This window comes from Schistocerca serialis, chromosome 9, assembly GCF_023864345.2.
Source record: "Schistocerca serialis cubense isolate TAMUIC-IGC-003099 chromosome 9, iqSchSeri2.2, whole genome shotgun sequence".
Classification (NCBI taxonomy): domain Eukaryota; kingdom Metazoa; phylum Arthropoda; class Insecta; order Orthoptera; family Acrididae; genus Schistocerca; species Schistocerca serialis.
Window position 1 is genome coordinate 270,073,604 of NC_064646.1, and position 12,075 is coordinate 270,085,678.

A 12,075-nucleotide genomic window follows, 5' to 3' on the forward strand; every position below is an offset into this window, starting at 1 on the left:
TTAGATAAGTGAGGAAGGGAGCTGTAGTTCATCAGGAAATATCGCTGTTGCTGTTTCGATCACAAGTGTCTTCTTTTCCATCTTGCCAACATGTGCCCATCAGGAAGATATTTTTACATTGTCGAGAGGTTCTGTCCCTGGACATGTTCACAGTCAGAAAGGAATAACTCACACAGACTTTATTGTGGGTGGAATTCCTTCACTGGGCAAACCACAGACCGCCTGTTAAGAGTAAATATCCTGTGTACCACCACCTCCTCCTCTTTCACCTCGTCTGCTAACGTTCCCATACACCTTTCGGCAAGAGAGCACACGAAAACGCTAAGAAGCATTCACAGCAACCGGCAAACTGCATATCGTCTCAGTGGCGTGTCACATCTTCTAGGGACGTCCAATTGTCCCTTCCGCCCCTTTATCTGAAAACACGTCCCTTCTCTTAGAAAGTGCAGAACAACTTTATGACATACATGTCCCAGAGACGGGGAGGTTTCACTTCGGTCAGTCGGTACCTACCTGCCTCCCTCAGAGGGGGCCTGTGACGGTGGATGGGGCGGCCACACCTCTATCATCAAGTTCTTTACAAGAAGTAGAACAGTCTCCGACATGAATTACACCCTCCACGAACTGTGTGTTCAACACCTCGTTGGGCGTGGGTGCACTCAACGCCTTGCGTCATCTGAAAAGAGGATAACAGCGACTCGTCAGACCACACTACCCGCCTCGCCTCCACTCTCATAATGAACAATTTCTGTAATTTTTGGCTGTTTGAATAATGTCCTTTGGCAAGGTAATCTACTACAAATGTCAACTGCACGTAGTCCACTTCGCAATGTTCACAAAGCAGTCGAGATGGACCTGCGTTCACTGGCAGGAGAAAGCCTTGACTTGCATGAAATCGATTGTTTTGTACTGTATTCTTCCATTGAAACCAATTTATTTGATAGGATCGCTGTTGTGGTGAATCGAGAAATTGTTCGTGACATCGTGTAACATGAAAAGTACCAATGGGACCACCTCACGCTGGAAGCCAAAAAATGTTGTAAATTGAAATAATTGTTTGCGATATCACACAGCATGTAAATTACTGATGAGATCGCTCCACGTTGGGTGCCAAAAATGGTGTGAACGGAAAATTTCTAATGACTACCATCTTGTTTGATGAGCTAGGTGGGCCGCTGACAGCAGTATTCTCGACCTCTCTATTCTAATTCACCCTTCAAATAAGCGGCGTCGGTGATTCGCAGAACCTCTGGGGCGATGCGTAGACACCACTACCACAGTTGGCTTTTCCATACTTAGATAATGGTTCATGATATCCTCCATATGTTGAGTCTGCATTAGGCTTCTGCAATGCTGCCATGTCATGAACCGGTGCCCTGTGCACACTTCAGCTCCCTCTCAGGCAGGCGCACCTAGTGTAGGGCCGGTTGGTGTGCCGAGCGGTTCTAGGCGCTGCAGTCTGGAACCGCGCGACCGCTACGGTCGCAGGTTCGAATACTGCCTTGGGCATGGATGTGTGTGATGTCCGTAGGTTATTTAGGTTTCAGTAGTTCTAAGTTATATGGGACTGATGACCTCAGTAGTTAAGTCCCATAGTGCTCAGAGCCATTTGGACCTAGTTTAGGCTACCCGCCAAGCAGTGGTATTACACGTATTCTAGGCGAGCCACATGGACACCAGTATATCCTGCGCAGGACACGGCGGCCGATTCGCAGTGACCAGTTTTCGTCCAAATCGCTGGGTGGGTTCATTCGTTAGTTTGTAAGGGGAGGAACTATTCCGTAAAAAGTTTCATTTTTACTTTAATTATAGCATTATATGTCAGGCTGATAATAATGTGCCCATCATTTCGTTAATGATCATAGTTACTGTGATATTTCCGTGAACGTAAGACACTGTGCGCAATTCGGAAAAGTGTGCAATGAAAAATAGAGGTCGCTATGATTTTGCGTTTCGTGCATATTACATAGTATATTGTTGCGTATGAAATTTAGCAAAAATATTGAATATTTCTTTAGACTTGAGTATCTATCACCAATCTCGAGAAAACTGATCTGATGTAGCACAGTCATTAGCGACCGTGTCGCTCCAGCGGTAAAGCCAGAGTGAAATATCCACAACATTCTTCATATCTCATAACCGGTTTCAGATATCGAAATGACGTTTTGGCAACTGATAGCACACAAAGAGGAGAGTATTTTACAGTATTGTTATTATGTAAAACGTCATCATCTACCGTGTTATTCCAATAACTACGGAATTTTTCGGTGAAAGAATGTAATTTTTAAGTGCCATCGATAGCTGTCGAAACGAGAAATGCTATGGGTTTCGGAACAACATAAGTAAAAACATTACACGTTTATTTTATACAGAGGATGTGTTTTTTCACAAACTAGTGACCTTACTTTTCCTCATTTCCTCACTTAATAAAGCATGGTTTCAGAATTCTCTCACCGAGCGAGGTGGCGCAGTGGTTAGCACACTGGACTCGCATTCGGGAGGACGACGGTTCAATCCCGTCTCCGGCCATCCTGATTTAGGTTTTCCGTGATTTCCCTAAATCGTTTCAGGCAAATGCCGGGATGGTTCCTTTAAAAAAAGGGCACGGCCGATTTCCTTCCCAATCCTTCCCTCACCCGAGCTTGCGCTCCGTCTCTAATGACCTCGTTGTCGACGGGACGTTAAACACTAACCACCACCACCACCAGAATTCTCTTGCAACTGCGTCTGCACGATATGTTAGTGAGATGGGACAGTGTAAACTCCGTTGTGTTTTGGCAAAAGAAGCTAATTTTGACTTGGCAACCACAGAAATGTGTAGGTTTTACTCAAAATTCGTCACTCATGACGCTTCTCTAATAGTTAACAAGCCAGGCGAAAATAAATCGTTGCATTTTCGGTGGAATTCTTTTTAGATGCGAACTAAAGCAGAGGTGACAGTAGATCTTGTTGAATGGTCACCATACAAGTGTTGATGTGGAGGGGGCGAAATTAATATTTACAGAAGAAATGTGAGGGTAGGCTACAGTTTAGAACCGTCTTTTCCCCTCCAGCGCCCAGCAAATCTCCTACAGCGCTCTGAGTGACCCCTACCACTGCCACTGTCCCCGCACTTCCCCAGCCGATAGTGAATCTAGCGGCCACGACATTTTGCTCGCGCTGTACCTGTGTATGCTCGGGCAGTTCAGTACAGTCATATAGACTACCGCCCAGCAGCCCTACTGCCATGCATCAGCTGTTTGCCCTCCCCTGCATGCCTTTGACCATGGGCTTCCCACTGGAGTATTACACGACAATCCGCCGTGAACGGCACTGGTCTTGCGCGACAGCCATCTGGTGGTAGAATGGGTGAAACTACGAAAATTTGCAGACACATTATGTGTGTGCCAGAGTACAGAACAGTTCCAAACTGCCGTCAATCCGCGCATGCGTACTAGGCAGCGATAACTCGCGCAGAAGGAGCTACCGCAGTGCTTTCTGCTTGTTATTTGCTTATTGTTAAGTGGCTAGTTGCTAATTTCAGATTTTCGTGTTGGGGATTTTCCACATATTTGAGTAAATAGGTTTTCATAAATGCAGAAAACAACTGAGTATCTTTCTGAGTAGAATGCTTATAACGTTACACAGTGATTTTCAATTTGTATGGTAATGCCTTAGCTTACGTAAGTTCATGTTTGATTTGATTGCATCTCTTGCTTTATTTTAGCATGCCAGGAAAGAGAAACTGGTAATGATAGGAGAGAAAGTCCGTGGAGTTTGGCCCAGTGCGATAGATGACGACTGCAAAACTCTGGGTAACAGATATATACAAATTTGGAAAAGTAGCACAAGTACTCCTTTAGGTATTGGTCCTTTAAAGTGTTGCAAATTGCAATGCATACATCCACAACAAATTCTGTGGCTGAAAGCCAGGATCGTAAAAGATACCCCAGTCACCAGGAAACGTAATGTTCCAACCAGCCTGCATCATAACAGGGCATTTACTGGTATTTTATTAGTGATCTAGGCTGGTATGATCTCAAAACGTATAAAGATATGATTTAATTCTTACTTTAGAGAATATGAGACAGCCTTCCTCATGACTATGCCACACTTACTAGTCCCATCTTCTGTCGTACACAGCTGTTTCTCGAAACAGGCCATGTCCATCCTCGCGAAGTTCCGAAATTCTTGCGGATCTTCGTACCTCAGTTCTTTCTTAAGTAGTGAATATAATCCCCTGTCTTCAGCCCTTCTTTTCAGCCAGGGTCAAACTCAACAACATCTGACTTATCGTTTTCATCGTCGTTCTGCCCAAATCCGAAGATTTACTGTCACTGCCAGGGCAATAGCTCAAAAAACAAGTGGGTCCCCGATGTGCAAAATGCTGGATAAATGTAAATTTAGATATACGTGTACCTGTGTAACCAAGTGTCGTAAGATAAAAGTAACTGTTGAGTCTGTAATTCAGAACAGTGGTAACCTACATAAGAGAACAACAGTTACTTAATAAATAATGATAAAAAACAATTTCTTATTAAACAGGAACCTTGAGCTCACATAAATAATTTGAACGTATGAAGTTCCAATACGTCATACGGTCCCCCTTGTGTTTCTCACGGTAGAACGAATGACTTTACAAGAGATCAGACTGTCCTATTTGCGTTTCGCGCTTTATATCACGCGTGGATGGTATAATAGCTCTATGCGAGCCAGCCTGTAGTCACAGATATGCACGCTTGGGACTCTGGTGCATAGATGTATGGTTTTCGCGCATCGTGTATGGGCACTCGAAATGGAAAAGCCTGCTACAGATGTTTCTCCGTACACACAGGCCCAGCAGCGTGTCCAGAGGCGCTACCACGGCGACATCTTCCAGCGCGGCCACCCCTACGCGGCTGAGCACGGCTGCCACCACACCCGCGGACTGCGAGTTCTCTGACGAGGACGAGCCCCCGCCGTGCGCGCACCACCATCGCCCCGAGGCGTCTCCCGCCCCACTGCCGCGGCCCCCGCAGCCCCAGCAGCAGCAGCAGGCCTTCTGCCCGGACTTCGACAGCCAGGAGCGCTCCGGGGCGCCAGGTGCGCAGCCCATAGCGTGGTGCGACACCCGCCGCGAGCTGTTGGCAGCCCTGGACCTGCGCGGCTCGCCGCTGCGCCTCTGGCAGTTCGACCTCAGGACTTCGCACTGGACGCAGCACCAGGTAGAAGCCGCCACCCACTGACTCTCTGCTACGTCTAGATTCCAGCTGAATGCTAATCTAGATTATTTAATCTCAGTGGCTAAGTGGCCTAAGTGTTCTAGTGATCTCGGGCAGTCATACGCTTTTTTCTGACACTTATCACATCTCTCAAGGCTGGTATTGTTCCTTAACGTAAAAAATGTCTGACTAGCACTGTCTTTTGGAGTGCACATTAACCCTTTAATGCATAGGGTAGCTGATCAACTACAGACTTGATTTCTTCGATGTATCCTATACTGAGCAACATTTTGTTACAAATTCATTATGCTGTTAAGTGTATACACTCTACTTCAACTGCTAAGCTGCTAGTAGTTCTTCATAGCGATCGTAAATGGCAGGATGAACTTAACCAGTTCGACAATCAGCTGTGTGGATGTACTGCCGCGCGTGTGTTTTTGGCGGAAAGTAGAGAAGATTTTTGGTGTTTGTGCACTGATTTGTGGGTTTGAAAATTACTTTTTTATTTTGAAAACGTAAGTAGATATAGTGTAGACAGTTAATTTGAGTGTCTTTACGATATATTTGAAATCAGGTCTGTTTTTGTGTTTGTAGTGATTGTCAACAATAACGCTTTGTTAATTTAATTTTAAAAAATTTCAATATTTTTTTCGTAATGTATGCACTATAAACTAGATGTGGTAATTTTTACAGCTTGAAATAAAAAATGATGCATTTAAGGGTTAAACTGTAGGTCCCTCTCCAGCTGATTGGTTAAGTCAGTTCCAAGTTCGGATGAAGTCAGTTGCATATTATCTTCTATAGCTCCCTGGGTATCGAAATGCGGTGGTGCCCAAACCAACCTTGGAGTTGATGAAAGCATTACTTTCTTATGCCTTTTTTTCCATAAATCCAAAGTGAGGAGCGCCTCAAGGGTGGACAGCATGTCATAAAACAGGACTACGGAATACCAATCTATTTTTAAATGAAGTCTTCATAAAGGCGTGGAACAGTTTTCAATAAAATTATTGAAGGACTTTAAAACAGCTGGTAGGTCGCGGAATAATAGTAGATTGAAGTTACTGGAACTGGAATAAAAAGATTCCAGTAACATCAAGTGATTATTCAGCGATCTACCAGACGTTTTAAATTCATTTAATTACGTAATAAAAATTACAGGAAAAGAAAGAAATGGAGCTATGCTACTGTACTTTCCACCGTCCATAAGTGAAACGGTCCTTATGGAAGAGGAATAAATTTAGAAAATCTTAAACACATTTTCATTTAAGAGGTAATAACAAACTCTTCACAAAATATGTAAATGTATTGTACACTGAGATGAAAACCGTAATTTTTGGGCTTTTGTAGCCATGCATCATCAAACAGAAAATCTGTTTGCACCACTTTATAAATCCATCACACTAATTCACTGAAGATGTGGAAAGGTAAGATCGATCACGACACTCGCATTGTTTTCTATAGTTAATAATATATGTACAAGTGGCTCTACTAAGAAATTCGTTAGTGGAGAAGAACGTTGCACTTAACGTCTATTTTATCAGTAGCTACACTTTCATGGGTACTGGAAAGGTGTTGAAAGTTATATTGATAATTAATGGACACATTTTTGGTCTTAAGTACGTTATCTTTATGAAGATAATTATTAGAGTGTGCTGAAAAGTAACGCCTCCGAATTTTTTACGTGAAAATTATGCATGGGCCATGAAAAATGAGATTCGTGCCGAAAATAATTACAAGCTAAGCAATACGCGGCACACCACTGCCCATGAAAGTCGTAACACACATTTACTACTACCAATATCCGTACACAAATAAATTCAAGTAACATCACAGACAAGACATGGTGTATGGCCTTGAATGTAAAGAGTTACTGGAGAAATAACTAAATACAAGTTGACCTCACGAAATGAAAGGCTCCTTATGAAACACATCGATACAATACAATAGGTTTCCAACGAATCGGAGTCGTTGGTACAGGTTTAACAAATGAAAGTTCGACATATTGTTCAAAATAGTCGAGTTGCATACGTGGAATTATACCACTTCATCAACGAAACCTGTCTCAGTAACCTGCAGCCAAGAGTTTAAGGGCCGACCGGCGGTAACCTTCTGTCCGTTTCGTCGCACCACACCCAGAGACGATTACGGCCGAATATCATGCCTCTTCACGGTCTGCCACACTCCATACCACATGGAGATACCAGCGGTGGGTACGATCCGTCCGTCGTGTAGCACACTGTTTCAGCACTACCGCGCCCTCAACACCAGGCCGCGTATCGAGCAAGACAAAATCACGCAAGTGCCTCCTGCACTGAATTTTCTAAGCCGGCTCTTACCGTGCCCCATGTCGGGACGCCGCAAGAAGGGTCTCTCAGCGACCAAGCGACGAGGTCTCTGGCAGCACTCGAAACTCATCGATATGAACCGGTGCATGGTCAACTAGACTTGCAAGTCCTTTGCTCTTTTCGAGAGAGATAGCGTCACCGGTAAGCTTTACATCTTTTATTTTTTCTCCACGAACTTTAATCCTCAATCCAAATTTTTCCTTTGTTTCGTTTGCTGCTTGTTTGACGAATCTACAGTTTGAATAACATGGGATATAAGCATCAATCCTGTCTTATTCACTTCACAACTGCTGCCTCAGTTTCATTAACTTCAACTTCTATAGCTGCGGTCTGGTTTTTATACAAATCTAGATAGCTTTTCGCTCCCTGTAGATTATCACTGATTACTTCCTTTCAAGTGGCGTCTTATAATAACGTCTTATTTGTTCAATAGTTGTTTCTGTATTTTACTGTGAATTTTAATTAACTATTAAGACATTGGCGTTCACGTCGTCAAAAGAAACCTTGAGAATCTACAAGGAGATCCTATGCGGAAATATCACCTTGGGCGCCAGCAGAAATTCATCCAGGAATGGGGCAAGATTCCCAAATTTACATTTCTGGTATAACTGATTGAGTCTGAGAACATGCCGTGCCCCAAGAAATAAATTTTACAGGGATATTATATCTTAAATTTTTCATGTTTATCGATTCAAAGTACGCCCCTCGTGGTCTCGCGGTAGCGTTCTCGCTTCCCGAGCACGGGGTTCCGGGTTCGATTCCCGGCGGGGTCACGGATTTTTCCTGCCTCGAGATGACTGGGTGTTGTAGTGTCGTCTTCATCATCATCATTCATCCTCATTACGGTCGGAGGAAGGCAACGGCAAACCACCTCCATTAGGACCTTGCCTAGTAAGGCGGTGCGGGTCTCCCGCATCGTTCCCCTACGCTCTGTAAAGTAGCATGGGACTTCATTTCCATTCCATCGATTCAAAAAAAATTTTTTTGAGGTGTATACTTTAAAGGAAGTACATTTCATTCGCGTGTGACAAGTACATCCTTTAATATTAGTAACACGAATATGAATGTAGAAACCTTCAGAAACAGCCATCAAATCGGTCTTAAGAACCAGCTATTAACAACCTACGACCCTCCCAAAATGGTTTTCGTTTTCTTGTTCTGGTACGTTGTTGTGTGAACAAGGCAACTGTACTACAGAACTCATAACTCCAAGGCTGAATGTCGCGTAGTGTCGCATCCTATATACAATGAGGTGACAAAAGTCGTAGATACTTCCAAATATCGGGTCAGACTTTTTTATGCCCGGCGCAGTACAGGTACTGGACGTGATAGGACTCAAAAAGTCGTTGGAAGTCTCCTAAACAACTATTGAGCCATGATGCCTCTAAAGCCATCGATAACTGCGAAAATGTTGCCGGAGCAGAATTTTGGGCACGAACTGACCACTCGATTATGCCCTTAAACGTTGGATGGAATTCATCCCGGGCTTTCTGGGTGGGCAAATCGTTCGCTCGAATTTTCCAGAATGTTCTTCAAATCTATCGCGAACAATTGTGGTCCCACAAAAATTCCATCGTTGTCGGGAACATGAAGTCAGTGAATGGCTGCTTATGGCCTCCAAGTAGCCGAACATAACCATTTCCAGTCAATGATGGGTTCAGTTGGACCAGACGACCCAGTCCATTCCATATAAACACAGCCCCCGCCATTATGGAGCCACCACCAGCTTGCACAGTGCCTTGTTGACAGTGAAAGCGAAGGGGCTGTAGTTGTGGGGTCTATGGACAAGCGTTGGGCAAGTGTAATGAAGCCATCTTTATACTCTGCTGTTTATTGGAAGTATCATTTCCTGTAGCTCGCTTATTGCTCTACAAAGAGGCGACAGAGAAACTGTTCGGTTACTCTATTTCGGGAATGTTCTGTAAAGATTCACATCCCTCAAGATTGAAAAACAATGCCAAACCAAAACTCTCGCAAGAAAGTGGTATAATTTCCCGTGAACAACGTGGCACCCAAACAATGTGGTTAGGATACGACGTTTATCATATCGCAGTGCCTTTGTTGCCCAGAAGTACGACGCAGTGTTCCTTGGGCTATGCATGCGTGTCCAAAGGAACTGGTGCTGTGACCATGCCCGTTATGAAATACATGAAATATATTCACAGCTGCGAATATGGACAATCATCAGCTGTGTAATGGTATGTCAACAATGAAAATCTGTGCCATACCGGGACTGGGCGATGGCCTTACCGTTAAACTATTAGACACGCCGCACGACCAGACCAAACTTCCATACGTTATCAGCCTGCACTAGTACATCCATTACTTATACTCCTGTACATACGAGTCATTTTATTTGAAAGTCGCTAAACCGGTGTCGATCAATAAATACGGTATTGCATTGCCTGTGTTGTGCAGAAGTTCTTTCGTACATGCTTGCATATAGTTTTTATTCGCTGACAATGGGCAAGCGACTTTCAATTAAAATCTCTCTCCTGAAAAGGAATGTACATAGCGGATGAACGAGTGCAGACTGTAGACACATATTTGACGACATATGGTAATTTCGGTTTGGCCAGGGGCGTGCTCGGAGAGCCTAATGATAAGGTGACTGCTTGCGATAACCGGGAAATCCGGGTTCGAGACCCGGTTCAGCACAAATTTTATTTGTCGTCATTCCATTATACACCTGATGGTTGTTCATATTCTCAGGTTGGTTGGCAGGTTGATTTGGGCGACCAAAGAGCGAGGTTATCGTATTCGGGAAGGATGGGGTAGGAAGCCGGCCATGCCCTTTCGAAGGAACCATCCCGGCATTTGACTGAAGCGATGTAGGGGAACCACGTAAAAGGTAAATCAGGATGGCCAGACGCGGATTTGAACAGTTATCCTCCGGAATGCCCATATTCTCGACTGCGAATACATTTCACGTATAAACAATGTATTTACCAAAGCCACTATGTTACGGTATCACGCAGCTGAGTAGAATACGAAAGGCAATCGCTTCTAGAAATACGTGTGAAACAGGTACGTTTGAAATTATGTAACTGAAAGTAGCCTGCAACACAACTGTTAGAATCGGAATGGCATGCGAACGTGCACTTTACCTTTTCATTTATGCCCTTTGCCCTGAACTGATCTTTTCTAACTGCGAGAATCTAAACTGTCAATAACTTTAAACCAAACCAAAGCTATACGAATTTACATAACACAAAAACTGAATCTGGTGGAACACTATTGATGTGAAATTGGCCCAGGTAATAAAACAAAACTTGATCAATTTGAAAATAATGGTCCCTGTGGTTAATGAATGCTATCCCTGAAATAATAAAATTTCCTATCTTTACCTGCACAATGATAACACTCTTAACACTGCTCTGTGTTAGTACTTTGAATTGTATAGTTAGCAAACAACTATTGTGCAAGGCTGTTGCTTAGCGTATATTTGAGTTAAATCGAATATGACCGAGACAATAATTTCTTGAGAAAAATAGTTAATCAAACACGATTAGGAGCTCGGAACTGGTGTGGATTTGTGGTAAGTAACAATATGACACTAACTTTAAAATTTGTATTTTGACCATTTGAAAATTAAAAATGGTCACAATTAACACACAATAAAGTGATTATACATTAACGATCAGCTTTACAAAATCATTGGATGCGACTGCTATACATTGTCTCAATCATCACGTATGAATGCACACATTGCATTGGTAACAAAACAACTTTCTTTATGTTAATTACGAGGGTTGTCCAGAAGTAAGTTCCGATCGGTCGCGAAATGGAGATCACAGTGAAAATCAGAAACGTTTTATTTGCAACAGTTAGGAACACCTTCCACCTACGTCTCTACATAGTCGCCGCTCCAACTTTGAATTTTGTCGTAGAGTTGTATCAACTTTCCAATATCCTCGTCATAGAAAGCAGCCGCATGTGCTTTCGGCCAGTTATCTGCACTGGTCTGCAGCTCGTTGTCTGTGGAAAAATTGTGTTTCCTTAGCCAGAGGTTCTTGTGGGCAGAGAAGACACTCAGTGGGAGCCAATTGCGGACTGTATTGTGGGTGATCAAACACTTCTCATCGGAAACGCTGCAGGAGCGACTTCATTGCCCTACAAGGTGCGGCTGAGAATTGGCAAGAAGAAGGAACTGCTCGACAGTTGTGTTATGTGGGCTGCATGACACAGGCGAAATCTCTAACCAGGCCCTCATACTTGGCGGCAGACGCTATTCCCTAAGCATCTTTACGAGCTCACTGTTCACTCAAAACTGAAAAGAGCGACGCGACGCGATCGACGGGGATACTAGAGACACTGCCAACAAATCTGTGCAAATCTCTATCGGATTTACTCAGTGGTTTACATTTCACGACCGATTGGAACTTACTTTCTGGACAACCCTCGTATTTACAGTATGGTATATTGTAAATAAAAATCATTACTGCCCGTAGCGAGTAAGTATGCATCCAGCAAACATCAGATACAACACGTCTTTACACTTAAGAGTCCTCCATACAACTCGGTTTCTACTCTAACACATTACCCATCTA

At 43.5% G+C, this 12,075-nt stretch overlaps 1 protein-coding gene across 1 annotated transcript in view; it reads left to right on the plus strand.

Annotated features, from left to right (window-relative positions):
* The window catches only part of LOC126419534 (uncharacterized), a 373,659-nt gene that overhangs the window by 315,978 nt on the left and 45,606 nt on the right, over nucleotides 1-12,075 (plus strand). Inside the window, exon 6 of the mRNA XM_050086723.1 lies at nucleotides 4,814-5,183. Within this exon, the coding sequence (XP_049942680.1) occupies nucleotides 4,814-5,183 (370 nt within the window). The remainder of the gene's footprint in view (nucleotides 1-4,813; nucleotides 5,184-12,075) is intronic.